We start from the raw sequence: 27,534 nt of genomic DNA, 5'->3' as shown, positions 1-27,534 counted from the left end.
TAAAACAATAAAAATACAACATAGGAGAAAGACAATCCAATCTAGATTGCCATAGTTACCCATAGTTTTTCTTTTTTTCTTTTCTTTTCTTTAATTTTTTTTATCACTTAGACTTTTTTTATTTTCAACTTAATCCTTTCACATTAATTTAACTTGGGATTGAGTTTAATATTTTATTTTGGTTGGTTTTATATGGGACTCTTGCGATATTAAAAATAAATTTCGATGTTAAATTTATACTCAATTTGAAAAAATAAATTCAATTTTATTAATTCAAACCAATTAAAATTTTAGGTATCCAATTTTAAAACTAAAATAAATATTCAACTTTTTATTTTAAAAAATAATATTTTTATCTCAATTTCATAACTCAATTTTCTATTAGAATGAACAAATTTATTATTATTTATTAATATATATAATTTTTAATTTATTTTATTAAATGTGTATGTAACATTTTCAGTTCGCAGTTAAAAAAAATATGGTAAAATAATGATGACAATACTAGCACCTTTTTCTAGGTTAAGAAAAAAAAAATAACCCCGCAGGATGGTGGGGGGATATTTGCCACATGAGAAGATAATCCTTCCGCAAATAGCTTTTAGTTAACCAACCCTTTTTTATTATTATTATGGATGACGATAGATATTAGTGGTTAAGATTTTTTGATATTTATACTTTATATTTATCATTAATTGAGTCAAAAATTTAAGTATTTATAAATTATTTATCGAATTCCAGGTATTTAAGTATTCATTACCTATTATTATTTAACAATCAATAAAAATAAATAATATATATACATATATATATATATATATGTATGTGTGTGTTATGTCAGTATTAAGATACATATATGTTATATTATATTAAAAAGTTAGGTTTGAGTATATTTCGAATCCGATTTGATAATATTTATATTTTATTTATTATTTTTTAAATTTAAAAATAACCATCTATTTAGATAATCAGATTAATATCCAACAAATTAAATTAAATTAAATTATAATCCGTGTTTCTCATCAACACTTGTACTTCCCATTTTGGAAGATAAAGCGAAGAAAATTAAAGCACTATACAATTGGAGTAGTCAATAAAGTCAACCACCAACTTTCTTTTCCACACTACCATCATCTAATTATATAGTGGTTAGCACATCGTGATTCATGGAAAATCTTTTACTGCGCACATGCCTTAAAATATTTACGAACATAAAATTAATAGAAAAAGGGTCCCAGAAAAAGTAGTCAATTCTCAATTGGTCCCCAACCAAATATTTCTTTTTCAATTTCACCCTCTATTAAAATATTTTACATTTAACACCAGACAATATTAATGTATATTGTTCGATAGATATAGAATTCATTGGCACGTTTCTCAATGTGTTGAATGTTTATTTGATCATAATTTACACCAACAAAATGAATCAGTGTACTACGTGATTCATTACAGTACTGTGAATGGATTTCAAGCACTTTTTTTTTTTAACACCGTATTTGTTTCTCTTTTTTTTTTTTGCCATATTACTTTTTTTCAATTTAATTTTTTAATATTGTTTTTTTATGCAATCAAGCTTGTTAATTTGTTTCCATCTTCTCAAGTATTAAGAAAATTTTTTATTATTGGGTTTGTGCTTGATCGTGTGAAAAATTTGTTGGTTTTCTGATTTTAAAGAGAATAAACATAAAGGAACTGAAATTAACAACAAGAAAAAAAAGGGGTTTTAAAAGAAGAAAAAATAAATAAAATGTAGAATTCTATGGGAGAAGAGAGGGGAAAAAAAGAGAAGAGAAAAAAGATGTTGGTGCCACTTCATGGAGATTTAACTTGGACGCACTATCTAGAGAGGACAGAGATGCCAAAATGGTTATAAAGACACCAAACAAAACTGACTTTGGTTGTGGCAGGAGACCACACGCACCACTTGAAGTTGGTTAGCCTCCTTACATGCTAGCGTATGATTTGCACGCGCCAACTTTTTTTTTCCTAGTTTTTCACTATAATCTCTAATTTGATAATGACTCTTCAAGTAAGCTTCGAATATCATTTAATACGTCTAATTTAATCTTAATTTATTAATAACTCTTCAAGTGTTCTTTAACTATAAGGGAAGAGAAAAAAAAAGGAAAAAGAAAAAAAAATAATTGTTGGCGACAATCCGATTGTTTTTAGCTGTCATACACCACTCCAAATAAAAGAGAAGATGATGGAGCATCCAAGAAGATGACGGAAGGCTAAATTTGGCCGCTGAGTGATGTCAAAAGCGTCGTCTAAATGACATGGATGTCACCCACATGCTGACACATATAATACATGCACCAATAGCTTTTCCCATTTAAAAATTTATAAACAATGTGAAAATACTAAAACCCCCCCAATTACTTTGGAAATTACAGAAAATACTTGTGTAAAAATACAAAAATACCCCAACATGCAAAACTTCTTTTTTGTCTCATCCAAGGTTAAGTTTGTATGATTTTTTAATTTGGGGGGCTAAGAAGTATTTTTAGTATTAAGATGTTTTGTGAAAAGTCAAGAAAGCCCTTGACCAAATATTTTATTTATTTATTACTTTAGGGGTAAAAGAGTATTTTTACTGTGTAAAAAAGTGAAAAGGTACATACACCCTAGAAAAAAGCTTTTCAAGTATAAAAACAAAGCTTCAAAAATAAAATAGTAGATGATAAAATATTACTCTCATTGTAACTCACGTGAAACCTATTATCCTACCCTCAAGCTAAGAACAACTATTTTTGTAAGCCATTGTCAAATGCAAATCTTATGCTTAAGAAAGTGGTAATTTTTTTTTTATATATAGTTTTGATATGTTAATATTAAAAATAATTTTTAAAAATAAAAAATATTATTTTAATATATTTTTAAATAAAAATACTTTAAAAAATAATTAGTAGTAAAAGGTGAAAATAAGTTATAATGATCATAGAGAGTATAAAATGCAAGGACTCGGTTAATGAAATTAGTAATAAAAGGATTCAATTAATTGAAGGTAATAACCTACACGTGTGTAGGTAGAGGCTACCACCCTCATGTCTTGCTGGCACGATGCAATTTACACAATCACCACTGTCATATCTAGCTATCTACACATGCCTGCCTAGCATCAAGATTTTTGGTGGCAACTAACTTCGGAAGTCATGCATAGCAGGCAATAATGAATCAACAGCATTACGGAATGCTAATCTCATGGTTGAATGACATGCCAAGTTCAGACACGGAGAACCATGAAACTAAAACAACATGCTCATAATTACATATGTCCGTTCTGGGATTCTTGTAAGAGAGATATAACACGTGCCCATACCCCCATTTCCTTTTCAACTTTCAACTCCCTCTAATGGCTACCGTAAAAAGCTGGAATCCCTCAGTTACTCAACCACATAAATGTAATCTCCCTCTCTTTCCTCTTAATGGCCTCCCCTTGCCTATTTTGATGTGCTCTTCTCTTGTTTTTCTCCCGTTGTGACTCATGCATTCTGCAAAATTTTCAGGTGTTCAACACTTGTTCTTTTTGGACTAAGTTTTGATCTGGGTTTCTGTTAATCTTGATCTATGCTGTCAAAGTTTCAATAACTGTGCTGAATTCCTTTAAGAATTTAAGAAAATGAGAGGTGAGAGTCTTTTGCTGGTAGCTTAGCTAGCATTTGAATGTTGGATCCAGTGCTTTGCTTTGAACCAGCTGGTGGACAACTTTTGCTGTCTGGGGGGTTTTCTTTGGATGTATCTAAAGATGGCTTCTTCACGGGCTGAGGGCGTGGCTAGCTAAATGCAACTGTTTCCAATAAGCTATATTTTGTGCTTCCTTTCTCTTTATTGAAAATCGAGAATGGAGTAGACTTGGAGAATGGCTCCAGGGACTAATGCTTCACTTCAGATAGAAAGACTGGATGGGGGGTGTGGTAGTCCTAGTAAAGGCAGTGCCTCTGCCACGGAAGATGAGAATTTGGACAATTTGAACCAATTGAGTGCTGGTAAACCTCCAAGAAACATCAAAATAGTCAGGCATTGTAGCAGCTCTGCATTTTTTACAGATTTTGTGAGTTAATCTCTCTTCTTATCCACCCTTCTTTTATCATTATGTTCTAGTTGAATGAGGTTCTAATATAAGTTGATATTCTTTCCTATCCATGATAGAAAACCTTCTTCGTTATGAATGTAGATCCATGCATTCAGTCAAGTGATTGCAAGAGATTGTGTGGGATGGTTTGATTTAGCTGAAAAAGTAATTGCCATATTATTTTAGCCTGAAAATTTGAACTTTGTTTGATAGTTACAGGCTTAATTGTTTGGAAAAACAAGTTAGAAACACTTACTAGAAAACATTTTTTCATATTAGGATGCAGGGAGGCATTTTCTTGAAACTAGGAAATTAATCAATAGCGATCTTGTCAAGGTCCTGCTGTGGTCAAGTAAAAGTATTTTGGAAAGAATTAAGCTTGCAAAATATGCAAAAGAGCAGCGTTCCACTGCAAAACTTTGTGCTGCATTTGATAACGAAACAAATGTCCAATTAGTTGGATCTAACTATAACTATCAAATTTATTAAGTTACAATGTGATGTCTCTCAATTAATTTGCAGAAGCTTGTGTGCACTTATCTTTAACCTCTTACAAAAAAAGTTGTGCGTGTTTTGTCTCGTGAGTGCGTGCACAAGTGGATGCATGTTCAGGTTCTTAAGAAGAATAAATGCTGCTTGGTGGAAAGTTTGATGCATCATTTATGTATGGATGCCTGATCCATATATACAAGGTAAATTTCATCTGATGGTCCCTCTGCTATTGTGCATGTAGGAATCAGAAATTGGAATTCTGGGATTAGTATCACCATCAACTGAAAATTCTGCATTTCTACCTATTTTTCGCTCCGGAAGCTGGGCAGAGAAGGGACCAAAGCAGTACATGGAGGATGAGCATATATGCGTAGATAATCTACACAAACATCTTGCTACATCAGCAGATTTTCCCTCTCCTGGTGCATTTTATGGGGTGTGTAAGTTGCTGTTAGGTTAATCTTCCTGTATATCACTTGGGTTATTTTCTGCATACACTGATCAATCCAAAAGTTGGTTTATCCTAACCTGCAATGAAACAGTTGATAAGAGGCATCCGTATAGATTTCTTGACAATTGAACCTATGAATTACTGGGCTCGCTAAGTTGGTGCACCTGTTTTGTTTCCTTCCGCAGGTGTTTGACGGACATGGTGGCATTGATGCAGCCTCATTTACCAGAAAGAATATTCTTAATTTCATTGTTGAAGACTCCCAGTTTCCATCAGGCACAAAGAGGGCAATTAAGAGTGCCTTTGTGAAGGCTGATCACGCACTTGCCGATACTAAATCCATTGATAGTTCCTCTGGCACCACTGCTTTGATGGCCCTTGTATTGGGAAGGTGAGAAACTACACTGCTTTTGGAATTTTTTTAGTGCTGATAAACTTATATGAGGAATGCTTCCCATTAGTATACTGGTGCACTGTCAAAAGTTTGTGCGTGATACTGCATTCTTGTAGGACCATGCTCGTCGCTAATGCTGGTGATTCAAGAGCTGTGTTGGGCAAACGAGGAAGAGCGATCGAGCTATCGAAGGACCACAAGCCCAACTGCACCTCCGAAAGAACAAGAATTGAGAGATTGGGAGGGATCATATATGATGGCTACCTTAATGGCCAATTGTCAGTGGCTCGTGCTCTTGGAGATTGGCACATTAAAGGCCCTAAAGGTTCCCAAAGCCCCTTAAGTTCCGAGCCAGAGTTGGAGGAGATCAACCTGACAGAAGAAGATGAGTTTCTGATACTAGGCTGTGATGGCCTATGGGATGTAATGAGTAGCCAATGTGCCGTCACAATGGTTAGGAAGGAGCTGATGATGCATAATGATCCTGAGAGATGTTCAAATGCTCTCGTCACAGAAGCACTCCAGCGCAATACATGTGACAACCTGACAGTTTTGGTGATCTGTTTCTCTCCTGATCCACCTCCGAAGATTGAAATTCCTAGGAACCATAGAAGGAGGAGTATATCTGCTGAAGGGCTGGACCGTGTCAAGGGTATCTTGAATAATTAGTGCACTTTGAGCAAGAATGGCTAATGGCTTGTACAGGAGAAAATGGAGCTTGTGAAATAACTGGGGGGATTTTTCCAAGTTAATGCTGCCCCCATGCTGCGGCTGAACATTGATTTGCAATGTTGTTTTCAGGATGAAACAATTTGCTTTCTAGGCTATGCTGTTTATTCAATAAAAACAAAAAAAGTAATTAGAATAAATATAAAAAAAGATTGAATGATTTGAAATAAAAATAAAAAATTCTTTATGTTTAAAAATCGTTCATTTTATAATGTGTTCCTTTTTTTGATATTTTTGCACAATAATCTTTTTTTTTAAATAGTTTATTAGAATAATAAAAGCAAGTTTTAATAAATAAAATATAAAAATTATATTTTGATGATCTCCAGACAAATATATGAGAAAAGAAAATAATATAATGATCACGCCGTCATGGAAAACTATTATAGATATCCATTACAACCTAAAATGGATTATGTCTTCCTCTTGTGATGCATATCCATCTTTTTATATATATATATATATTTCTTTATCTCATATTATCTCGTGTGTTTATAATTTCAAGTATCATTATATAGTTTATCGAGCTTTAATTTTGCAAAACCAAATTATAATTATTGCTAAAAATAGTAATAAATAAAATAAAAATTAAATTTGATATAAAAAAATAACTCACTTCATTATTTTGAAGAAAGTCATGCGCGAAAACTGATGAGATGAAAGAAAAAAAAAGAAAAAAAAATGGATCATCAAAGCCATATTAGAGAGTTTTTGTCAGCATACGTCGTAGGATAAGGAAGCCTCCTCCAAGATGATTCCAATGGTAAAAATGGAAGGTTTTTTTTAGAGCTCGGAGGCAACTACATGTATAGTCACAGTGAGACAACCTTTCTCATATTTTGGCGCGTGTGTTACAGGCACCAAAAACTCTTCCCCTCTTCATTCACTTTAATCTTTGACCGGAAAAAAAAAAGAAGTTAAGCATTTGTTTCATTTTCAATTTAATCCCTAAAACTTTAATTGTTTTAAATTGATAAAATTAAAATTTATTTTTTCAAATCAAACATTAACCAAGTGTCAGATTTTTCTCTTCACATCACGAGAACCCCATATCAAACTAACAAAAATAAATTTTAAAGCTTAAATTCAAATCAACTCAATGTGAAAGGATCTAAATTAAAAAAATAATCTAGTGACTAAAAAATTCAAGACACCAAAAAAAACAAGAATAAACACTTCATGCGAAATTATTGCAAATCCATGATGGATTACATATTGGTCCATAATAAAACCAATAGATGTTTTATTTTCTTTTTAATTTATTTCATCCAAAAGTTTTATTTTAATTCATATTCATACAACAATAAATAAAATCAAAATTCTAGAAAGAATTTCCTAGATCTAGTTTAAAAATTATGAGCGACACCGCAAAGGACCTCTAGGATGATGGATTGACCTAGGATGACAGGATTATGCGTTTTGAAAAGAATGGGCTCTTTATGCATTATTTTAAATATAATGATATTCTTGTAAATAAATATATATTTTTATTGGGTTTTTTTCACGCCAACTTTTAAAAATATAAAGTGTTATTCGCATTCAAGTTTCAAGTTGCAAAGTATATTATTCAAAAATTTAATTGTAAAAAAAAAAAGATCAAATAATAAGATATTCATAGTAATTTACCTTAAAAAAACAACAATTAACTAATGATATATACAGAAAGAGAATTGAAGATTTAATTAAAGTTCAAAACTTTTGAAATAATCATTCAAGTGGCTTATTTATCCAACAAATATAATGTGGTGCAATGCAGGCACCTTAACTCTCTCCCAAAATATGTCTAAAATCTTGACTGAATTTATTAGGCCGCTGGGCTTGCCCTAACTTTTGGGTTTTGATATAGTTTTATGCAATAGCAAGCACGGGCTTAACTCTAAACTAGCTTATTTTCCAAGTTATGGTGTGGATCAGATTAATTTTAAAAAACAAATAAAAAAAATTCTGATGAAAAAACAATCCAAACGCATAGATCTAAATGTAACACGAATGCAGATAATAACGTTGTTTGCTTTTTCAAGGAAAAAAAAAATTCAAGATGACATTTAATATTGCAAATTTAAAAGTGTGGTTTCTGTTATTTTTCAAAATATTTTTCACTCAGAAAAATATATTAATAATATTTTTTTATTTTTAAAAATTATTTTTAAAATTAGCACATCAATTTAAAAATATCAAAAACATATTAATTTAAAAAAATTATTTTTGAAATTAACACATCAATTTAAAAATATCAAAAACATATTAATTTAAAAAAAATTATTTTTTTTCAAAAATAATTTTAAAATACAGTGACAAACGCACCCTTGTAACATGACCTGTTAGCATTACCCTTGTACCATGGAAGTTGTATTATCTTTCACATAACGGGGTGGTAAACTATCTGCTCAATCCATGTACAAAATCTCAAACCTTTCGAACTTAGCAAACTCTCGCTTCCCCACAAGAACAAAAGCATCAAAATTACTAGTCATCTTCCAGGCCAAAAACATCTTCTTTTCCACATTTTCCTCTTCATCATCCACTACAACGCCAACTCCATCTCTTGCTGTCCCAACTCACGAACGAATTGTCCATCTCATTTTAGACCAAAAATCAGCACCACAAGCTCTTCAAACCTTCGAATGGGCATCAAAGTTACCAAATTTCACACACTCTCAGTCCACATATCGAGCTTTAATCCACAAGTTGCTGACTTTTCGTCGATTCCATACTGTTCAACATCTGCTCGATGAAATGCCTAAATCAATTGGCTTGCCCCCTGATGAATCGATTTTCCTCACAATCATTCGTGGGCTTGGAAGGGCTCGAATGATTCGTGATGTTATTAAAGTTCTTGACTTGGTAACTAGGTATGGCAAGAACCCATCTTTGAAAATTTTTAATTCAATACTTGATGTTCTTGTTAAGGAAGATATTGATTTGGCTAGGAAGTTTTATAGGAAAAAAATGATGGGTGCTGGCATTCAAGGTGATGACTACACCTACGGGATTTTAATGAAAGGGCTTTGCTTGACTAATAGAATTGGTGAGGGGTTTAAGCTGTTGCAAGTTATCAAGTCCAGGGGTTTAAAGCCTAATGTTGTTATTTATAATACTTTACTCCATGCACTTTGTAACAATGGTAAAGTTGGGAGGGCAAGGAGCTTAATGAATGAGATAAAGGAGCCTAATGATGTGACTTTCAATGTGTTGATTTGTGGGTATTGTAAAGAAGATAATTTTGTTCAAGCTCTAGTGTTGTTAGAGAAGAGTTTTTCTTTGGGGTTTGTACCAGATGTCGTTACAGTGACTAAGGTGGTGGAGATTCTTTGCAATGTAGGTCGCGTGACAGAGGCTGTTGAGATATTAGAGAGAGTGGAGAGCAAAGGAGGTGTAGTTGATGTTGTAGCTCATAACACCTTGATAAAGGGATTTTGCAAGTTTGGAAAGGTGAAACTTGGTCATGGTTTATTGAAGGAAATGGAGAGAAAGGGATGTCTTCCTAATGCAGACACCTATAATGCATTGATCTCTGGTTTCTGTGAGTCAGGAATGTTGGAGTCAGCTCTTGATATGTTTAATGATATGAAAACAGATGGGATCAATTGTAATTTTGTTACATTTGATACGTTAATCAAAGGTTTGTTTTCAAGAGGGAGGACTGAAGATGGATTTAAGATCTTAGAACTTATGGAAGAGACAAGAGGAGTTTGTGGGGGTAGCATTAGTCCTTATAACAGTGTTTTATATGGTCTTTACAGGAAAAATATGTTGAATGAAGCACTTGAGTTTCTAATGAAGATGGAGAATTTATTTCCAAGAGCTGTTGATAGGAGCTTGAGGATATTAGGGTTTTGTGAGGAGGGTGCCATTCAGGAAGCTAAGAGGGTTTATGATCAAATGAATAATGAAGGTGGAATTCCAAGTGCTCTTGTCTATGACTGCCTAATCCATGGATTTTGCCAAGAAGGGTGTGTCCGAGAAGCATTAGAGCTGATGAATGAGATGGTTTTCCTTGGTTATTTTCCTGTTGCATCAACATTCAATGCTCTTATTAGTGGGTTTTGCAGGTTAGGGAAAGATGGGAGTGCTCTGAAGCTACTTGAGGACATGGTTGGGAGAGGCTGCGTGCCCGATACAGGAAGTTATAGCCCTCTGATTGATGCTCTTTGTAGGAAGAAGAGTTTTCAAAAGGCTGCGAGTCTCCTCTTACAAATGGTAGAAAATGGTATAACTCCTGATTATTTGATATGGAACTCTTTGTTTCATTGTCTCAGTCAACAAACTAACTGGTTAGAAAGCAATAATATGTTCCGTGTACACAACCTGGTAGAACAAATTGTTGAGATTTGATTTTTTTTTTCCTTCTTTTTTGATAAGCGATTGAGATTTAAATTATTGGCCCATTGGTAATAAGATGATGGTATTGCCTTTGTTGACAAAGAAGTGCTTTGAAATCTATCTGCATATGAAATTGCAAAAGTTTCTCGAAAGGTTTTTACACTAGTCTTGCATTTCTATTATTGAATACAAGGAAGATTATTGAGAAAATGTAAATGATATGATCAAGGTAAACAAGATAATATTTCTGGCCATACTTTTGTGTTGTTTTTCAGTCTTATTTTGGATTTTTGTATGTACATTAATCTAGAATAGAGTCGGGACATTTACGGGCAGGGAAAAATCTCATTCATATGGTCCACAAACCACAAACAGATAGGTGTGCTTCGCAGGTGGCCAACTTCAGGCATTATTGTTGTTGATTAACTCAAGTTATGGGCATACAGACACTCCAGGAATGCACCCTTGTCTGCTCTGCCCTCACGCAGTCAAGATAAGTGGCTATGATTGATGGTGATTGGAAACCAAATACATCAGACATGAATGCTCCTTTTCGTCATGTGCTGTCACAAGTCACAACTTGCAATTACAAGTTGGGCTTAAAGGCTGTTTTTGTGAGTTTTAAAAACAGAAAAAACTCATTTTCCACTAAAGAATCCAATCCATAATCACGTTTTAGGTAAAAAAAGTGGTTTCAATTAAACAAATATTATATTCTAAGATACAACTAAAATGGAAAGTATTATTTTATTTTTTAAAAACCCTTAACAATCATCTTAAAAGTATGTCTGTGGGGTAATAATTGGGTTAGTCGTCTAGTGCTCATTTCTAATAAGATTTTTTTGGATCTCCTTAGCCAAGCATTTTTTTTTTTTTATATCAAAAAGCATCTTTTTTTTTTTAATATTACAAGTAGAGCTACAGAAAGTTGACGTCATAAATTTGCGCCTTCCGTTTGCTTCTTCTACGGTTCCATCATTGATCGAAACCCCAGCAAACACATCAAATAAAACTTAAAAAGACATAAAACATAAGGATCCTCTGCCTTTCAATTACATCTCTCTTTGTACGATCTGCTCTGCTAAAATCTCTCTTAGAAACCTATTCAAAAACTGAACTTTATCCAATCCAAAAATCAAGCCAAACCCTTTAAATATCTCCCTCCAATCTATTTCTCAAAAGGAAACATCAGATTTTCAATCATGGGATTTGATAAAGAAGCAAGTTCATCTTCACATGTTTTGAAGATACCTCGGTTTCCAAGAGAAGACACCCCTTTATTAAGCAAGAGACCTCCAGTTTCTTCTCAAGGCAAGACCTTTGCAAATGTTTTCATAGCTATAGTTGGTGCAGGAGTTCTTGGCTTACCTTACACTTTCAAGAAAACAGGATGGGTTATGGGCTCTATCATGGTTTTCTCCGTTGCTTTCCTGACTTACTATTGCATGATGTTGTTAGTGCATACTCGTAGAAAGCTTGAATCTTTAGAAGGATTCTCAAAGATTGCATCTTTTGGTGATCTGGGTTTTACTGTTTGTGGCCCTATAGGTCGTTTTGCTGTTGATATTATGATTGTTCTTGCACAAGCTGGGTTTTGTGTTAGCTATCTTATTTTTATTGCTAACACTTTAGCTTATGTTGTTAATCATCAATCCGGTGATAGAATTTTGGGCTTTTTGAGTCCCAAAGCTTTGTATATATGGGGTTGTTTTCCTTTTCAGTTGGGGTTGAATTCAATTCCAACGTTGACCCATTTGGCCCCACTTAGTATTTTTGCTGATGTTGTTGATCTTGGAGCTATGGGAGTGGTTATGGTAGAGGATGTGATGGTATTTTTGAAAAATAGGCCAGCTTTAGAAGCTTTTGGTGGGTTCTCTGTTTTCTTTTATGGTTTAGGTGTGGCTGTTTATGCCTTTGAGGGAATTGGTATGGTATTGCCATTGGAGACTGAAGCTAAACACAAGGACAATTTTGGTAGAGTGTTGGGGTTATGTATGGCTTTCATTTCTTTGTTGTATGGAGGTTTTGGGGTATTGGGTTACTTTGCTTTTGGTGAAGATACCAAGGATATAATCACTACCAATTTGGGACCTGGACTACTGAGCAATCTTGTGCAGATTGGTTTGTGTGTGAATCTGTTCTTTACATTCCCATTGATGATGAATCCAGTTTATGAAGTGGTGGAGAGAAGGTTTTGTGATTCTAGGTATTCTATATGGCTGAGATGGGTAGTTGTTTTGGGAGTGAGTTTGGTGGCTTTGTTGGTGCCTAATTTTGCAGATTTCTTGTCTCTAGTAGGGAGCAGCGTGTGTTGTATTCTGGGGTTTGTGTTGCCTGCTTTGTTTCATCTGTTGGTGTTCAAGGAAGAGCTGGGTTGGAATGGTTTGCTTTTGGATGGGGCTTTTGTGGTTTTTGGTGTCATCATTGCTGTCACCGGTACCTGGTCTTCCTTGATGGAGATATTTGCATCCAAGACCTCTTGAGTTACTTGACTATGTTCTCCAGTTTTGAGCAGTTATTAATTAGATTTCTGTATTCATCTATTGAAAATATTACAAGTTGTAATAAAATAAACTGGTATGAGCTCATGCAATGTTTTGTTTTCATATTTTGAGCTTGCCGAAGGCAATTGCTACTTCGTCTAATCCTCTTTTTGCTCATAGATTGGTGGTGCATTCCAGCAGGTGCAGACACCGCTATTCTACTGGCATGCTCGTTGGTGCAACAAAGGGGCAAGTGTGTGCTTGGCATTGTAAAATGTTTGAAGTTGTGTTTTTTTAAAATATATATTTGGTTATTCTATTTTTTTCATCTTAATATCAATTCAATAAAATTTTGTTGTATGTACATTTTTTTTTAATTTTACTTTGGTCTCTGTATTTTATTTCTCTTGCAAATAAGTTCTTAATGAAAAGTTTTTTGGTAATCAGATTTCACAAAAAAAAAAAAAAAAAAAACCTAGCCCCTAAATGACTTTTTTTTTTCAATTAAATTCCTGCATGTCAAATTATAAATTTGATCAAAATTAGTCATAGAATTTAAATGGATTGATAGGTAAGGTAATGGTTGAATAGATTTAATGGATGTATATTTTTAAAAAGTAAAAGTTTTGTTTTCTATAACATCATATATATTTATTGTTATAAATTTATTTTTAGTTTCTTAACTAGATGTGGGTCATTGTTATGCAAAGGGTCAGCATTAATTTTTTTTTTTTTTAATTTAGGTGCTGCAAACAAGTTTTAAAGGAAAAAAAACTCAATGATGTGGGTTATAGCCCTGATTGGTCAAATATAAGTTGATTTTACTTTAATTAGATAAAAAAAATTAGGCAATGATAATAAATGGTAAAAAAAATTTTAAAAAAATCACAATAACTTGAGAAAAAGTTTTTTTTCCAAAGTGGAAAAATAATCATTAATTTTTAGCCAATTAAATATAAAATGATGAAATTAGGTAAAAACATGATAAAAAAATCGGTAAGAGTTAACCTGAGTTAACATGATAAATACGTTACCTAGGCAATAAGGGACGAGCCAACTCGAGTTAACCCGCTAAACTCACGTTTCAAGTCATGATGTTGGGATAACTTAATAGAAAAGAAATTAAAGAAAACCACAAAGCCATTTTATTCTAAAAAACTAAAGTCGAACAATGAAGTTGGAAAAGAAAATAAAATAAAAAAGATGTAAGCCCTGTCAACTTTTCAAACCTAAAGATGACAATTTAATATGAACTCAATGGATACCGACCTGAACCGAATGGGTGAGTATTTATGTTTTGGATGGCCACCTTATCCGATAGGTAATGAATAAAGTATGAATATTATCAAACATAACCTGAAACCCACCCAAACCTAACTCAAGATATATATTTATATTGTATTGATATATTTGTAGAGCATTTAGATTTTTTCTAGATAGAATATGATATATAAATATCACAATATTAACATAAAACACATATATGTATAATAGTTATATATATATATATTATGCTAAATGATGAAATCAGGGAGGAAAAAAAAAAGCAATCACGTAAAAGGATAAAAAAAAAGGGACCCAAAAAAACAAAAAAAATAACAATTAAAATAATGAGGATAAAAATCAAAATAAAAAAATAAATTAAATGGTGACTACAATGTTTTTATCAGATTGTGAAAAAGAATAAAAAAAAAATAAAAGAATAAAGATCAAATTGAAAAACAATAATATACCATAATTTTAGATTGAATGATGAAATTAAAAGCCAATAAAACTTTTATAAAATGACTAAGAAAGAATAATATAAATTAAAAGAATAAGGACCAAGTTGGAAAAAAAATAACATATGACAAATTAAAATTGAAAACAAATAAAACTTTTATAAAAGGATCAGAGATAAAAATTAAAAATTAAAAGATTGAGGACTGAAGTTGAAATATCATTAATAAAAAGGACCAACCTGTAACTTTCAATGGAGAAGAAAAGGAAGAAGAAGAAAGCTCCATCGGTGATAAACCGTCTCACTACTACCGATACAAGCCGCATCAACAGGAAGAGAACATAGTGACACATCCAAAGACATAGTGAAATGATATTTCACTATTCATTGGAGTGAAATGACCTTGATTTTTTAGCTACAAGAGATGAATGAAAAATTAGTGTAGTAAACGATGTGTTTTCTACTATAATTTTATTATTATTGAGCAGACGATGTGTCATCTATATATATATATATATATATATATATATATATAAAAGTCTTTGGTATGCAAGCTTGGTCCATGCCCATATATATTCAGGTTTTCCCCTTCCTATGTCGAAAATAAGCTTTTTTGGAAAAACATTATTGTTTAAATTAATAATTACAATGTTATTTTAAAAAAATTATCATTATAACATACTTTTTAATACAATACTAGATGGTCGGCCCACGCTATATCGTGGGCCGACCCAATTTTTTTTCCATCGCAAAATTTACACATAGCGATGACATCAGGGTACCCCTTAAAAAGCAAACTGAAAACTAAATTATCAAATAATCCAATGTTGAAATGCAAAACTTAAAAAAAAACAATGAAAAAAAAAAGAATATCCTAGTCAAATCGTGTCAACCTGCTAATCTCACGACTATGAACATAGGATTGAGATAATCTAATAGAAAGGAAAACGAGAAAAAGATGAAGATTAATTTCCAATAAATCAAACATTGAATGATAAGATTGAAAAAAAAACAAATTCAATAAAGAACCTAAAAAAATATTTAGGTAAATCCATGTTAATATTTGAAACCTCATTGAAGGTAAACCTAAAAAAATAACAAAGTAAAATTCTCAATCACAAAATATTAAGGGATGAGATTTGAAAAGAAGAAGAAGAAGAAGGCAGTTGAAAAAGGAACCAAAACAAAACAAAGTGTAATAAAAGGATAAAAGTTAACAAAAAAATAAGTCAAAATGAAATGACGAGTATGGATCACAATGAGCACCTCTTTGTTGAATTTCTTGATATATATACTCTAGTTGTTACCTAGCAAGTAAGAAATATAGATATTATTAATTGAATTTTAGGTATTCATATAGGTATCAATCATATGACTATTACTTATTGTTCAATAATAAATAAATATATGAAGTGTGTGTGTGTGCGCGTGTGTGTTAAATTATGAAATTATAATTTTATATCACAATTAATATATAGATATATCATATTGCATTAAAAAAATGAAAATATTCAACTAATATAAATATACATTTCATGTTAAGTTTGAGTGGGTTTCGAGTCGGTTTTGATAATATTCATACCATATCCATTACTTATTAGGCAAGGTAACCATAAAAAAAAATATTAACCCGTTCAGGTCGGTATCCATCGAGTTTGGATTAAATTGTCATACCTAACGGTAAGGGGTGAAATTATTTATCTCTATGGATATCTATTATCTAACAACTTTTTAGTATTAAATAAAAAATAAATTAACTAATAGAAAATTTTGAAGTGTGTGTGTCAAATTGTTAAACTATATATGTGTGCGCGTGCGCACGCACGCGTGTTTTATGTCAGAATCTAGATGTTTATATATCACATTGTATTAAAAAAAATCAAAATCTTCTACAAATATATTTTTATAATATAAATATATATTTTGGCTTAGATTCATGTGGGTTCTAGGTATGTTTTGATAATATTGATACCCTATTCATTACTTATTGGGTAATGTAACCATTCAAAAAACATCAACCCGTTCGGGACGGGTCGAGGCGGCATCTATTGGTTTCAAATTAAATTGCAATCTCTAATGTTGAATGATGAAATTGAAAAAAAAAATTGAATTAAAAAAAAATAAAAAATAAAACAAATAGTAATTCAAAGAATGAAAACTAAATTTAAAATAAAAACTAAATTAAATTAAACAATGAGAGATGAAATTGAAAAAAAAAAAAACTAACCTACAAAAGATTAAAAAAAAGATAAAAAAAAAAATGAGGATCAAATTTAAAATAAAATAAAATAATAGAAATGAAATTAAAAACAAAAATTAACCTACTAAATATTAAAAAAAATATAGAAATAAAAAAAATAAGTATCTATTCTATAAACAAAATAAAAAAACCAAGGAAAAGGAAGAAAACACCCCTAGACCCAAATAAAGAAAAAACAAAATTGCAAGGATATTCAAGTAATTATATTATTAAAAAAATCCGGTTATATTTTTATTTAATGGTATATTATTCTTGAGAGAAACCGGTTTCTCATCGTCTTGTCACTTGTGTGTAAGAGATTTCATGGTACTAGATAGGTCTTCAGGGCTAATCATTCCTTATCCCACGGCTACAATCCATCTATATGCAATCCAGCGGCTCTAAAAAAGACCAAGGTTATTTAAATAAATTGAAACACGTTTTTTATTTCCGCCACAATAAACATCTACCATGTCTATCGTAAGAATCAAGCATGAAGGATAGGGCAGGGCAGAGAAAGCAACCTCTGAATAATTTTCCAAATCCAATTTATTATGGTCGGCAACATATCGTCTTCAATGACAGACAGGCTGGTGTTATTTACTTGTTTTGCACCGAAGCCAGCCCAAAATATTTCAGCCCTGCATTTCCAGACCACCTGACATTTCAGCAGCTTGGTGGGTCTGAATTTACCCACGAAGAAAATACTACCTTGTAGTGTACACAACACCTTTTCCTGTTTCAGCTATCATGGCGACAGGGAGAAGAATCGAGAAGGCATTTTGAGTTCAAAAATCGAAACCACAAAGACAAGTCTCCATGACTAATTTTGTTACTCGCCATGGAATCCCTTGGATAAATAGAAGAGGTGATTTTTAAAAAAAAGAAAGAAAAAGAAAAAAATTGACTTCCATATCACAAACATTTGAGTTCAAAAATTACAACACCAAACGAACCGGCCAGAAGTGTAATTGAATGTTGGAAATTAAGAAAACAAATCGGATCTGCAAAATCAAACAAAAGCTAGAACCACAACACAACCACTCATTCATCATCACAACAGACTATATACTACTGCAAGAAATGTCTCGATAAGGCTTCCATACAGAAGAAAACCCCGCACATTGATCCGATGTTCATCGCCTGCCTAGAAAGCTCGCCAGTTATCAGAACTTCCGCGTGGAGTTTCACTCTCTAGTGATGTCTTAAATGGTCCACTTGAGCCAAATGGAACAGCATCATCGAATGATGGGAACCCATGATTCTCGGAGTCTTTAGAGCCACGAACAGAATCAAACCTTGCCAAGGAAGAATTGTCAGAAGATTGGAAGAACCCACTGTCATGGGCATTAAACGAATCCATCTTTGAGAATCCATGACCATGATCAGGATCTCTAGATTCTCCAAATGAACTGAAACTTGATGAGAACCCATGACCAGGATCGGATTCTTTGAAGGAATCAAACCTTGAGATCCCGTGATTCTGATCAGACTCTTTGAAGGAATCAAATCTCGAGAACCCATGATTCTGATCGGGCTCTCTGAGAAAGTCAAACCTTGAAAACTCATGGCTTTGATCAGAGTCTCCTCCTTCTCTAAATGAATCAAATCTTGATGGGAATCCATAACTTTGATCGGAGTCCTTGGTGCTGCGGATGGAATCAAATCTTGAAAGTGAATGGCGTGGAGATTGAAATAATCCACCATCCTGCATGTTAAATGAATCAAACCTAGAGAAGCTGTCAAAGGAGTGGTCCTCTGAACCTTCACTAAACCTTCGTGGAGAGTTTCCAAAATTGTACGCTGGGGTGCTTGGAACAGAATCTGCAAATGAAAATGGACTCTTTCCAGGGTTATAGCCAGGGGTGCTTGGAACAGAATCTGCAAATGCATAAGAGCTCTTCCCTGGATTATATGCAGGGGTGCTTGGAACAGAATCTGCAAAGGCATAGGAGCTCTTCCCCTGGTTATATGCAGGGGTGCTTGGAACAGAATCAGCAAAGGCATAGGAGCTGTTCCCCTGGTTATGAGCAGGGGTGCTTGGAACAGAATCAAACATAAATGAACTCTTCCCTAAAGGCATGTTATCTCCATGTGAGGACCCTGTTTTTATTGGATTTAAACCAAATTCACTAATGCCAAAATCCATGTCCTGCAAGAACAATATTAGATCAATCCATTCAGTTTTTTGTATGAAAAGAACAAGAAAGGAACAAGGAAAGGTACAGAGAGATTAAACAGTTCTAATGCCAAACCACCCCCCACCCCTTCCAGAAATATTAAGCATTTCAATTTCTTGCAAATTATTAGAATTGCCTAAATAAACTTCAACATATGTCACACACAAACATGAGTGCATGCGTGCACCAATCTGTTCCTAAAACAACTTCCATAATATTTAACCACCAAGAAACAAGTCCTATTGCCAACTTCAAATAGAAAGCAAGACCCAAGTTTTCATACCTTGCCACTGACAGAATCAAAGCCCCAAACTGATTCTGAATCATAAGGCGTATCAAACGTACCCCAGCCAGGTTCAACAATTTTTTCACCAAAATGCACAGATTCAGTACCACCCACATCACTGCACAGGCATATCAGTAAGCTTAGACATCCAAATGAAGCAATAAAGTCAGAAAGCTGTGAGCAGGACAGACCCATCTCAACTGTCATGCCATGACCACACACCTTTTTGGGCTTTGTTAACACTTGATTTTCAGAGAGGGCCACAGAAATATACAGAAGTGAAAATCATAAATTAAACCATACCTTTGGGTCTCTTTAGCATGGGGTGAATTGTCTGCGCCACTTTCTTTGAATGGGGAGTCTCGGAATTCATTGGATTGGTTCTCTTTTGTAGTCCTTCCAGGACTGTCAGGAGGACTTCTTAGACTGCCATTCTCATGTTGATGATCTGGAATATCTTTCTCAGAGTTTGATTTTCTTGGACTTGGAACCTTTTCTGCCTTCACCTCAGCATTTGAGGGTGAAGCACCTAAATCCTTTTCTGTGGAAGTAGTGGCCTTTCGAACTGAAGTTTTTTCTTTTGGAGGGGCTACAACATTTTGTACATCCAAAGTGAGCTCTTTGACAAATATGAATCCTGAAAGTCACAAATAACAAGGTTGATTACAACTTTAGTGTCCTTGCGACTTTATGCTGAAAAGAAAGCATCATGTACACTTCCAAGTAAAACAAAGAAATCAAAGTCAACTAAATCAGCAGAACACTATTTAGCATACCTTCATCTTCAAGCTTGTCCCAACCTTCATCCCAATCAGCTGCTCCTTCCTGGATGCCATGTTGCCAGCCTAAAGAAAGATCAAGAGGAAGAGAGTAAGTAATGACCCAGGTGCTATTTGTTTATCATGAATGAAGGTCGGGAATCGGAATGGAGCAATCAGAATGCCATTTTAATTTCAATATTGTGTTTGGAATAATAACAAGAAATCAGAATGAAATTTAAATTTTGAATGCCTCATTTTTAATATGAAAAGGAACAATGATTACAAAATGATTTCATCAATAGTGGTGGTAGTAAAATAATAAAGATAATTGTGGTGGTGGTGGCGGCAGCGGGGTGAGTTGGTGGGGTGGTAATAATGATATAGTAATAATAATAGTATACTTTTTAAAAAACTAATGCCATGACCAAAGAAGGTAGGAAGATGGTGGTGCTGCTGCTGCTGGAAGAGTGATGGTACAATAATAATTTTTTAGAAACAAAATGTTATTACCACCAACAGTGGTGGTAGTGGCAGTGATGATGGTGGCAAAAATAGTTTATATAATGAAAAGAAATAATATGTCCTTCTTTAGGAAGAAAAAAAAAGAAGAAGCATTCCCATTCCTTGTTTTATATTCCCACTTTCCCAATAGGAATGAAACTATGTTTCATTTTCATTACCATTCCCACTCCATTCTCATTCATACTTCATTCCTTTCAATCAAACACTTGCAAAGTGGGAATAAAACTTTCATCCCCATTCCCACCATTTCATTCATGTTACCAACACCACCATGATGTAGAAAGCAAATACAAAAATGTGAGGTTGCGAGAGAAGCAAAAGAAAACAGATAAAAAAATTGGGAGTCTGGGATTTGAAACATTTTTGGGCACATGGAGTATTTCCCCTAGAGTAACATGACAACAATGAAGTCTAGCTTAATTGTCATAGAACAAGCTTTTTTGCATAGAAGTAAAAGAAGTAGCCAAATTGAAGTAAATCAATCATCTAAATGAGCCAAAAAATTTCAAGATGGGACATGTGATATAAAGGCCAGGGGGTTGATAACATCATGGAGATACCAAATGGAAGCTCGACCAATGAGGTTGGTTTAGAGCGCAACCCATACTGCTTGCAGCGTTCATTCACAGTTTTTACTAGTTCCTCGAGATTCGACTGGATATTCTCAGCACGCTCCTGCAAAAGTCAGTAAAACCAGAACTTACACACAAGTTTCATACTATCGCCAGAAAGTAATGACTATTATGGTGTACCTTCAATACACCATCAGCAGCTCCCCCTTCTTCCATTTTAACAATTGCCCGATATAAATCCATTTTTTTCTCCTACAGTTATTGAGTACAATACAAGTTTGTTTAGCATCCAAAGAAGTGTATATAGAGGAAAAGAGAAGCACGTTAGATAAAATTCACCACCAAAGTTCCTAAATTACCTGAATATCACGAAATGTAGCCTCTTCAATGGTTAGTTTGGAGGCAACATCTCCACTCTGCTTGTATTTCTCTTCATACTTCTTTCCCAATGTCTCAACCTGAAACACACGATTTGCTCCTGTTAGGTCAATAAGCAATTGATATTACATGGAGAATTAAGAAATTATAAACAAATCACTAAAGAAAGAGAGATACCTCATGCTTATCAGCAGATACCCTTGTTGTGACCTCATTAAGTCGATTGTCACATCGGCTTTTATATAAAATCTGATGTCAAATAACAGAAGAAAGATCTAGGAATATCAGCAAAGAACGTATATTTTCCTAGTCTCTCACTCAACCACTCCAAGACAAAGTAGACAGCTTAAATATGGCAGAATACCTTCGTTCTCCTTATTAAATTGATTCGTGCATCTTAAACAAAAGAGAGTTAATGATTCATTTCTTTACTTTTATCAGCATAGTTATTCCAGCTTGAATCTACTTGGTTTTTAACACTTCAACCCGCAACTCTAAATAAGGCTTTAGATGCCACAGACTAATACCTCTGGTTTTGAGCTTTTAGCATATTCACAGCTTTATAATCTTTTATGCTATAGTCTGTGCATTTTTGAGATATCCAATAGCAAATAAAATGATGAAACGAGCATGCATCCAGAGCTTAAACGCAACAAATCAGCACAATCAGTTGTCAATCCAATCAAAAAGAATGATTTGAGGACCTTGCCTCCAAAACCAAACTCAATAGTCAAAACATGACAGCCAAGATGCAGCAAAAACAGTTCAACCCAAATACTTCAAAGCTAATTTTACATACTAGTGAAGGACATCCTATATAACAGACAATGACTGTCATAAAGGAGAAAAATAAAATTGGGAGCACACTCACAAGTTCCTGCATCTTGACACGATAAAACTCAATTTTTTGTCTAGAATCTAATATTTCCTTTTCCAGTTCTTCAACCTGCACCCAAAGAAGAGCATAAGGTTCAATAATCTCATATATGCTTCTCATCTTCATTCTATAACTTGATGTCAAAGCTTTTTAATGGCAAATGAAAACAAATTTGTCTCATTTAGACATGTTAATGTATGGATACCAAGTGTACCAGACAAAATTAACAGTCCCACATAATGAGTGCACAAAAAGAACAAGAAATACCTTTTTATCAGCCTGAGATGCCTCCTGGAACTTTGAGCTGAGAGTATCCTGCTCCTCTTGGCTGAGTTGATGCACAAGATGTTTTTCAAGCACAGGAACTTTGTGCTTTTGTTGCGTGGGCTGTTTTTCATCAGCATGAGGAGCAGTGGGAGGCCTTGGTGGCCTTGCAGCAGCTGCAGGAGGAGGCCGTGGACCACTCACAACTTGCTGTTGTCGCGAACCTGTTGAGATTTGTTTTTCCACTTAAAAAGAGGAATCCACATTGAATGCAAGAGAAAGGAAACTAATAATGAAAGTTTATGACATGATAAAGGAAGATAATACCGGAAGCAGGTCCCCAAGATCCACCACCATATGAAGCTGCAGGGTGACTTGTGGCAGACAACAGAGTCTCATCGGACATAACAGTGGTTGGAAGTGTTGCAGGAAGAGGGCGGCCTTCTCTATAACGCTCCATCAAATAAAGAGCAGTACAGAACTCCCTCAAAGAAAGCATGCTGTCATTATCTTGATCAGATAAATCCCAAACTTTTTTTAACACCTCTGAAACATCAAGAATTATAGTAAATTAATGAAATGTGAATAAGAAATGAAGTACTAGCCTTTAAAAAATTCCCAAACTCAAATCTACTTACAAAGCATCACACCACATTATGAAAAGAAAGAGCATAGGGTTCAATGAAAATGACAAGAACAGTAATTAACACTTGAATTCTTAATTGAGTGACTCAACTATTTATAAGACATACTTAATATAGTGATTCCTTTCTTCCTACCTAAATAATGTGAATATTTAAACTGGCAAGAAACACCACTGATTTATGTAAAAAAACTTAAGCTAACTGCTATACTACAGAAATATGGCCATCATTAGATTTACAAATGTTGTAGGTTGTGCCTTCACTGTCCATCATAGATATATACTTCAAACCAAAGAGCTCATGTCAAAACCTCATAGTTTAAGCATTATTATAAAAGAAGTCATGTGTAGCATTCTACCTCTAGGTAGCCTCCAACTCAAGAAAAGGTTGCGCGCCTGTTCCCCGGTAAGCTTTCCATCTCTATCTGTATCAACTTGCACAAACACTTTTGTATACTTTTGAATATCAGATTGAGTCATCCTCGGCCATGGAGGCTGGGATTGACTGGGAGCTGCATTGCTAGTTCCAACAGAAAAACCAGCTGAAGGAGCAGAGGTGACACTTTGAGATGGAACCTGCTGGTTTGGTCTTGCTGTTGATTGCCCTCCCACATGCTGCTGGGGAAAGGTACTCTGCAAGGAATCCAGGGAACTTGGCTTAACTGAAGGTTGGGATCCGACAGAAGATGAAACAATAGCCGACGAGACAGGTATGCTACTTGTAGAATGCGCAGATGATGAGGAACTTTGCTTTGGTTGAGCAGGAGTGGCAGAAAATACATCGCCAAAAAGTGAGTCTGAAGCAAATCCATTCCCAGAAACAACCACTGATTTAGAATCCCTAGTTGCTAGTTGGTTGGATGTGATGGCTGCTTCTTGTGGTTTAGGTGTAGGGGCTGCTATCTGCCCAGCAGTCACTTGTGGTCTAGGTTGAAAAGAGGGTGTAAAACCTGGTGCACTAAGCCCAAATCCATCCTGAGTAGCAGGATGACCAATCCCTCTACTGGGACCTTGTGAAGTCAGGCCAGCTGCACTTCCACCAAGCCAATCTGTTGAGATGTTTGAATTCAGGGGTCGCGGAGCAACCACGGTACCTCCCCTGGGCATACCTTGACTGACAAGAATTTGTTGTGGATGGGAAGAAGAATTAGGAGGCATAGCTTGGGTTTGGGGTTGGGGTTGCCTCGTAAATTGCCCTTGTTGGGATGGGAAATACTGCTGGTTTGTGACTGCATTTCCAGGCACTTGTGGCGGTCTGATGCCAACATTTGGTGATGATGCTGGTGTTGTGCCAGACAGCTGGGGAGCAGGTGCCACTGTTTTAGGAGCAGGAGTTGCTGCTAGGTTGATTTGAGGAGCGGGAATTTTAGCTGAAGCAGGGCCATATAATGCTGCCTTCACTATTTCTGGGGTCAACTCTCTCTTACTCTGTGCTACAGTAACAAGTTTAAGTGCATTATAGAACTCTTGTCTACCAAGGTAGCCTGCGTTCCTCTGATCAGCATGCATCCAAACCTGCACAGAAAATAAGTGAATCCCAGGCACTCAGTTTAATGCAAAGAGATTTTAGACCCCGATATGAAGGTCTTTTCAAAAAAGAATAGGTGAATATCCAAATGTAAAATCATTCCAAAAAGAAGGAAACTTCTAGATTCTTCCACACACATTACACAGTTTTTCAGTTTTTTTAAAAGCAGAACCAGTTCTTTCCCTCTAGTATATATACCTAACAAAAAATCAAAATGTTTTCTTCCAGACATTTAGCATGCATTATCAACATAAATTTTAGAAACTTATTTAACTCAATCTTAAGTAAAACATATTTAACACACCAACCACAAGCTATAGAGTACAAAACTTCATATGCTATGATCATATACACAAAAACCAACCAAACGTGCCACAACTACCCATTTCTTGCACAATCCTACATAAAAACACTTTGCTTTATATTCAAACGCAAAAAAACAATTCAAAAAATGAACACAACATTTCCAACAAGCCACCAACCTCAAAAAGTCTAGCATATCAACATTTTAACTTCTAGAATCAACTAAAAATCTACCATTCACATAGTAATTCATCAACTTCTCTCTAAAAGACACCAGACCTAAGAGTCAAAAACCGCTTATCTTCAATTCTTTACATGATTTCAACCAGACAGCAAACTTACTAATAATAAGAATTCATTGCAACAAACATTACTTATTACTTACACAAGATTTCTGTCTTTTGACAATAGATCTATTTCTTCTACTGCATTACATACCTAACAGCAAATCAAAAACTCTTCTTCTAGACATTTAATATCCATTATGAACATGAACATTAGGAGCCAAGCAAACTCGATCACGAGTAGAACATAACACAAGAAGAAACTAAGTTGATACATCAACAGCAAGATATAGAGTACAAAACTCCGCATGTTATGATCAAATCCACAAAAATCCACCAAACCCAAAACAACCACTCATTTGTTACACAATCCACCCCTAAAAAAAAAACCTCCCCTTTGAATTCAAAATTCTACCATACTAACTAAAGTTAAACTCTTTCTACTTCTAGAATCAACTAAAAATCCTCCAGTCACATAGCAATTCATCAACTTCTCTCTCAAAAACAACAGACCTAGAAATCAAAAACTAAGCATCAGCAAATCTTTCAATGATCTCAACCAGACAACAAATAGTAATAAGAAATCACTTTTGCAAACATTACTTGCTAATTATCATTATCCAAAATCAACATTTATTTATGTATAGTCCTCTAATTAATCAAACTTTTAAAAAAGGAAATCAAATAACCTAATCTAATTTATATCTCTCACTATCACAAGCATTACTTAGTTCCATATGGAAATCAACATTTCTTAATAACCAATCCAAAAAATTCGGAATCTTTCGAAATTATGTAATCTGAAAACAATGAGATGAAAGAAACCTGTGCGAGGACTTGTTTAGGCAAACTGGAGCCTTGAAAGAAACCGACGGCTTCAGCACCGCTGATCTGACCGTCACCGTCTAAATCTGCTCTTCTAAAATACGAATCGAATAGATCCGTATTATTCGCCATTTCCGGAAGCAAGATTTCCTGGTAATCTTTCGATCAAGTTCACACTTTTTCAGAATTTTTCTTTTTTCCTTTTCAATTTCATTATTGAATAAATGGAGATTTATATGAAAAGTATCGATGCCCGAAGAGAGAGGGGGGTGTGGAAAAAAAAAAAATTAAGGGCCAGCTATTGGTTACGTGGCGCAGGTCTATTAGTTCGTCTGAACACGTTGTCGTTTCCGGTTTGGATGGGACGGGACAAATTTACGCTCACTCATTCTCGCTATTGATTTATTGTAGAAATAACACCAGGTTACTTCTGCCTGCAAGTCCGACTAAATTTTAAAAAAACAATCGAAGGAAAAAAATTAGTTGAACAACAAAATTCAAGGGAATGGAATGGGTTTAAAGACAATTAAATGATTAATAATAATAATGTTTAGTTTTTGAAGAAAAATTAAAATAAACTTTTAAAACAATAATTTGAGTTAAATTTAAATTAATCTGAGTTAACTTACTAAACTTATAATCAGGATCATGAAATCATAATAATTTTATAAAAAATAATAAAATAAATAATAAATATCAGTAAAAATCCTATATAAATCAAATTAAAATATATCATGAATATCAACTCAAAATAAATCAAAATCAAATTTTGAAAAATAAAAAACCAAAAATATTTATAAAAATACTTTAAATATATAACATTACCTATATTGTTATAGAAGAAAAAAAATTGATTAGCAATGCCAATATCTAATGAAATAAATGTAAAATTCTTTTAAACCTCTTTGTCCTTAAACATTAATATATATTTTGTATATGTCATTTTGTATTTTGATGAAAATATCCCTTGAATTATCAAAAGAAAAATTAAATTTTAAAAAAATAAAACAGTAAATTATTAAAAAAAAATTAACAAACTTGAAAAGCCTATAAAAATAGAAACAAAAAAGTCAAAGTATAAGAAAAATTAAAAGAGAAAACATTTAGTCAAATGTTGAAATTAAGAATCTAAAAAAATATTTTTTAAAAAAATAAAATATTAAATAATTAAAAAACTTATCAGACTTTGAAAACCTATAAAAAAC

The 27,534-nt window shown here is 33.7% G+C and overlaps 4 protein-coding genes across 6 annotated transcripts; 3 read left to right on the top strand and 1 right to left on the bottom strand.

Moving 5' to 3' along the window:
• The first annotated feature begins 3,165 nt into the window (after positions 1-3,165).
• On the top strand, positions 3,166-6,372 carry LOC7480467 (probable protein phosphatase 2C 47). Its single transcript, XM_002307184.4, has 4 exons — positions 3,166-4,054; positions 4,809-5,003; positions 5,204-5,409; positions 5,529-6,372. The coding sequence occupies exons 1-4, from the start codon at positions 3,863-3,865 to the stop codon at positions 6,079-6,081; spliced, it is 1,146 nt and encodes a 381-aa protein (XP_002307220.2). The 5' UTR covers positions 3,166-3,862; the 3' UTR covers positions 6,082-6,372.
• Positions 6,373-8,461: 2,089 nt separating this feature from the next.
• Positions 8,462-10,569, top strand: LOC7480466 (pentatricopeptide repeat-containing protein At2g17525, mitochondrial). 2 transcript variants are annotated; one of them, XM_024601513.2, is made up of 2 exons: positions 8,462-8,993; positions 9,084-10,569. In XM_024601513.2, exons 1-2 carry the CDS (start codon positions 8,536-8,538, stop codon positions 10,474-10,476), a joined length of 1,851 nt encoding a protein of 616 aa, XP_024457281.2. In that variant the 5' UTR covers positions 8,462-8,535; the 3' UTR covers positions 10,477-10,569. The 2 variants fall into 2 exon arrangements, with proteins under 2 accessions (XP_024457281.2, XP_002307219.4); XM_002307183.4 differs by having other exon boundaries at positions 8,462-10,569.
• An 841-nt stretch (positions 10,570-11,410) lies between these two features.
• Positions 11,411-13,324, top strand: LOC7492131 (amino acid transporter AVT3C). Its single transcript, XM_002307182.4, has 2 exons — positions 11,411-13,041; positions 13,128-13,324. The coding sequence occupies exon 1, from the start codon at positions 11,667-11,669 to the stop codon at positions 12,945-12,947; it is 1,281 nt and encodes a 426-aa protein (XP_002307218.2). The 5' UTR covers positions 11,411-11,666; the 3' UTR covers positions 12,948-13,041; positions 13,128-13,324.
• A 4,471-nt stretch (positions 13,325-17,795) lies between these two features.
• Positions 17,796-26,608, bottom strand: LOC7480465 (uncharacterized calcium-binding protein C800.10c). Of its 2 annotated transcripts, none has more exons than XM_024600278.2 (13): positions 26,330-26,608; positions 23,749-24,904; positions 23,074-23,292; positions 22,750-22,991; positions 22,477-22,551; positions 21,783-21,854; positions 21,587-21,685; positions 21,408-21,479; positions 21,216-21,330; positions 20,149-20,217; positions 19,676-20,009; positions 19,370-19,490; positions 17,796-19,058 (listed from the first exon to the last, which is right to left on the bottom strand). In XM_024600278.2, exons 1-13 carry the CDS (start codon positions 26,459-26,461, stop codon positions 18,054-18,056), a joined length of 3,711 nt encoding a protein of 1,236 aa, XP_024456046.2. In that variant the 5' UTR covers positions 26,462-26,608; the 3' UTR covers positions 17,796-18,053. The 2 variants fall into 2 exon arrangements, with proteins under 2 accessions (XP_024456046.2, XP_002306434.4); XM_002306398.4 differs by having other exon boundaries at positions 22,750-22,970; positions 26,330-26,607.
• Between the last annotated feature and the right edge of the window lie 926 nt (positions 26,609-27,534).

The sequence above is a fragment of the Populus trichocarpa genome, chromosome 5 (genome assembly GCF_000002775.5).
Source record: "Populus trichocarpa isolate Nisqually-1 chromosome 5, P.trichocarpa_v4.1, whole genome shotgun sequence".
NCBI classification, from domain to species: domain Eukaryota; kingdom Viridiplantae; phylum Streptophyta; class Magnoliopsida; order Malpighiales; family Salicaceae; genus Populus; species Populus trichocarpa.
The sequence above is the reverse complement of the archived record's forward strand: the minus strand, read 5'-3'. Positions and strand labels throughout refer to the sequence as shown.

Bases quoted from the DNA above. Each gene is read 5' to 3' on its own strand.
- LOC7480467 (XM_002307184.4), top strand. From the start codon at position 3,863: ATGGCTCCAGGGACTAATGCTTCACTTCAGATAGAAAGACTGGATGGG. The intron at 5,004-5,203 runs GTGTGTAAGTTG...TTCCTTCCGCAG, and splicing joins CTCCTGGTGCATTTTATGGG to GTGTTTGACGGACATGGTGG. The intron at 5,410-5,528 runs GTGAGAAACTAC...GCATTCTTGTAG, and splicing joins ATGGCCCTTGTATTGGGAAG to GACCATGCTCGTCGCTAATG.
- LOC7480466 (XM_002307183.4), top strand. From the start codon at position 8,536: ATGTACAAAATCTCAAACCTTTCGAACTTAGCAAACTCTCGCTTCCCC.
- LOC7492131 (XM_002307182.4), top strand. From the start codon at position 11,667: ATGGGATTTGATAAAGAAGCAAGTTCATCTTCACATGTTTTGAAGATA.
- LOC7480465 (XM_024600278.2), bottom strand. From the start codon at position 26,461: ATGGCGAATAATACGGATCTATTCGATTCGTATTTTAGAAGAGCAGAT. The intron at 24,905-26,329 runs GTTTCTTTCATC...TTTTCTGTGCAG, and splicing joins CTAAACAAGTCCTCGCACAG to GTTTGGATGCATGCTGATCA. The intron at 21,855-22,476 runs GTGAGTGTGCTC...ATTTGACATCAG, and splicing joins GTGTCAAGATGCAGGAACTT to ATTTTATATAAAAGCCGATG.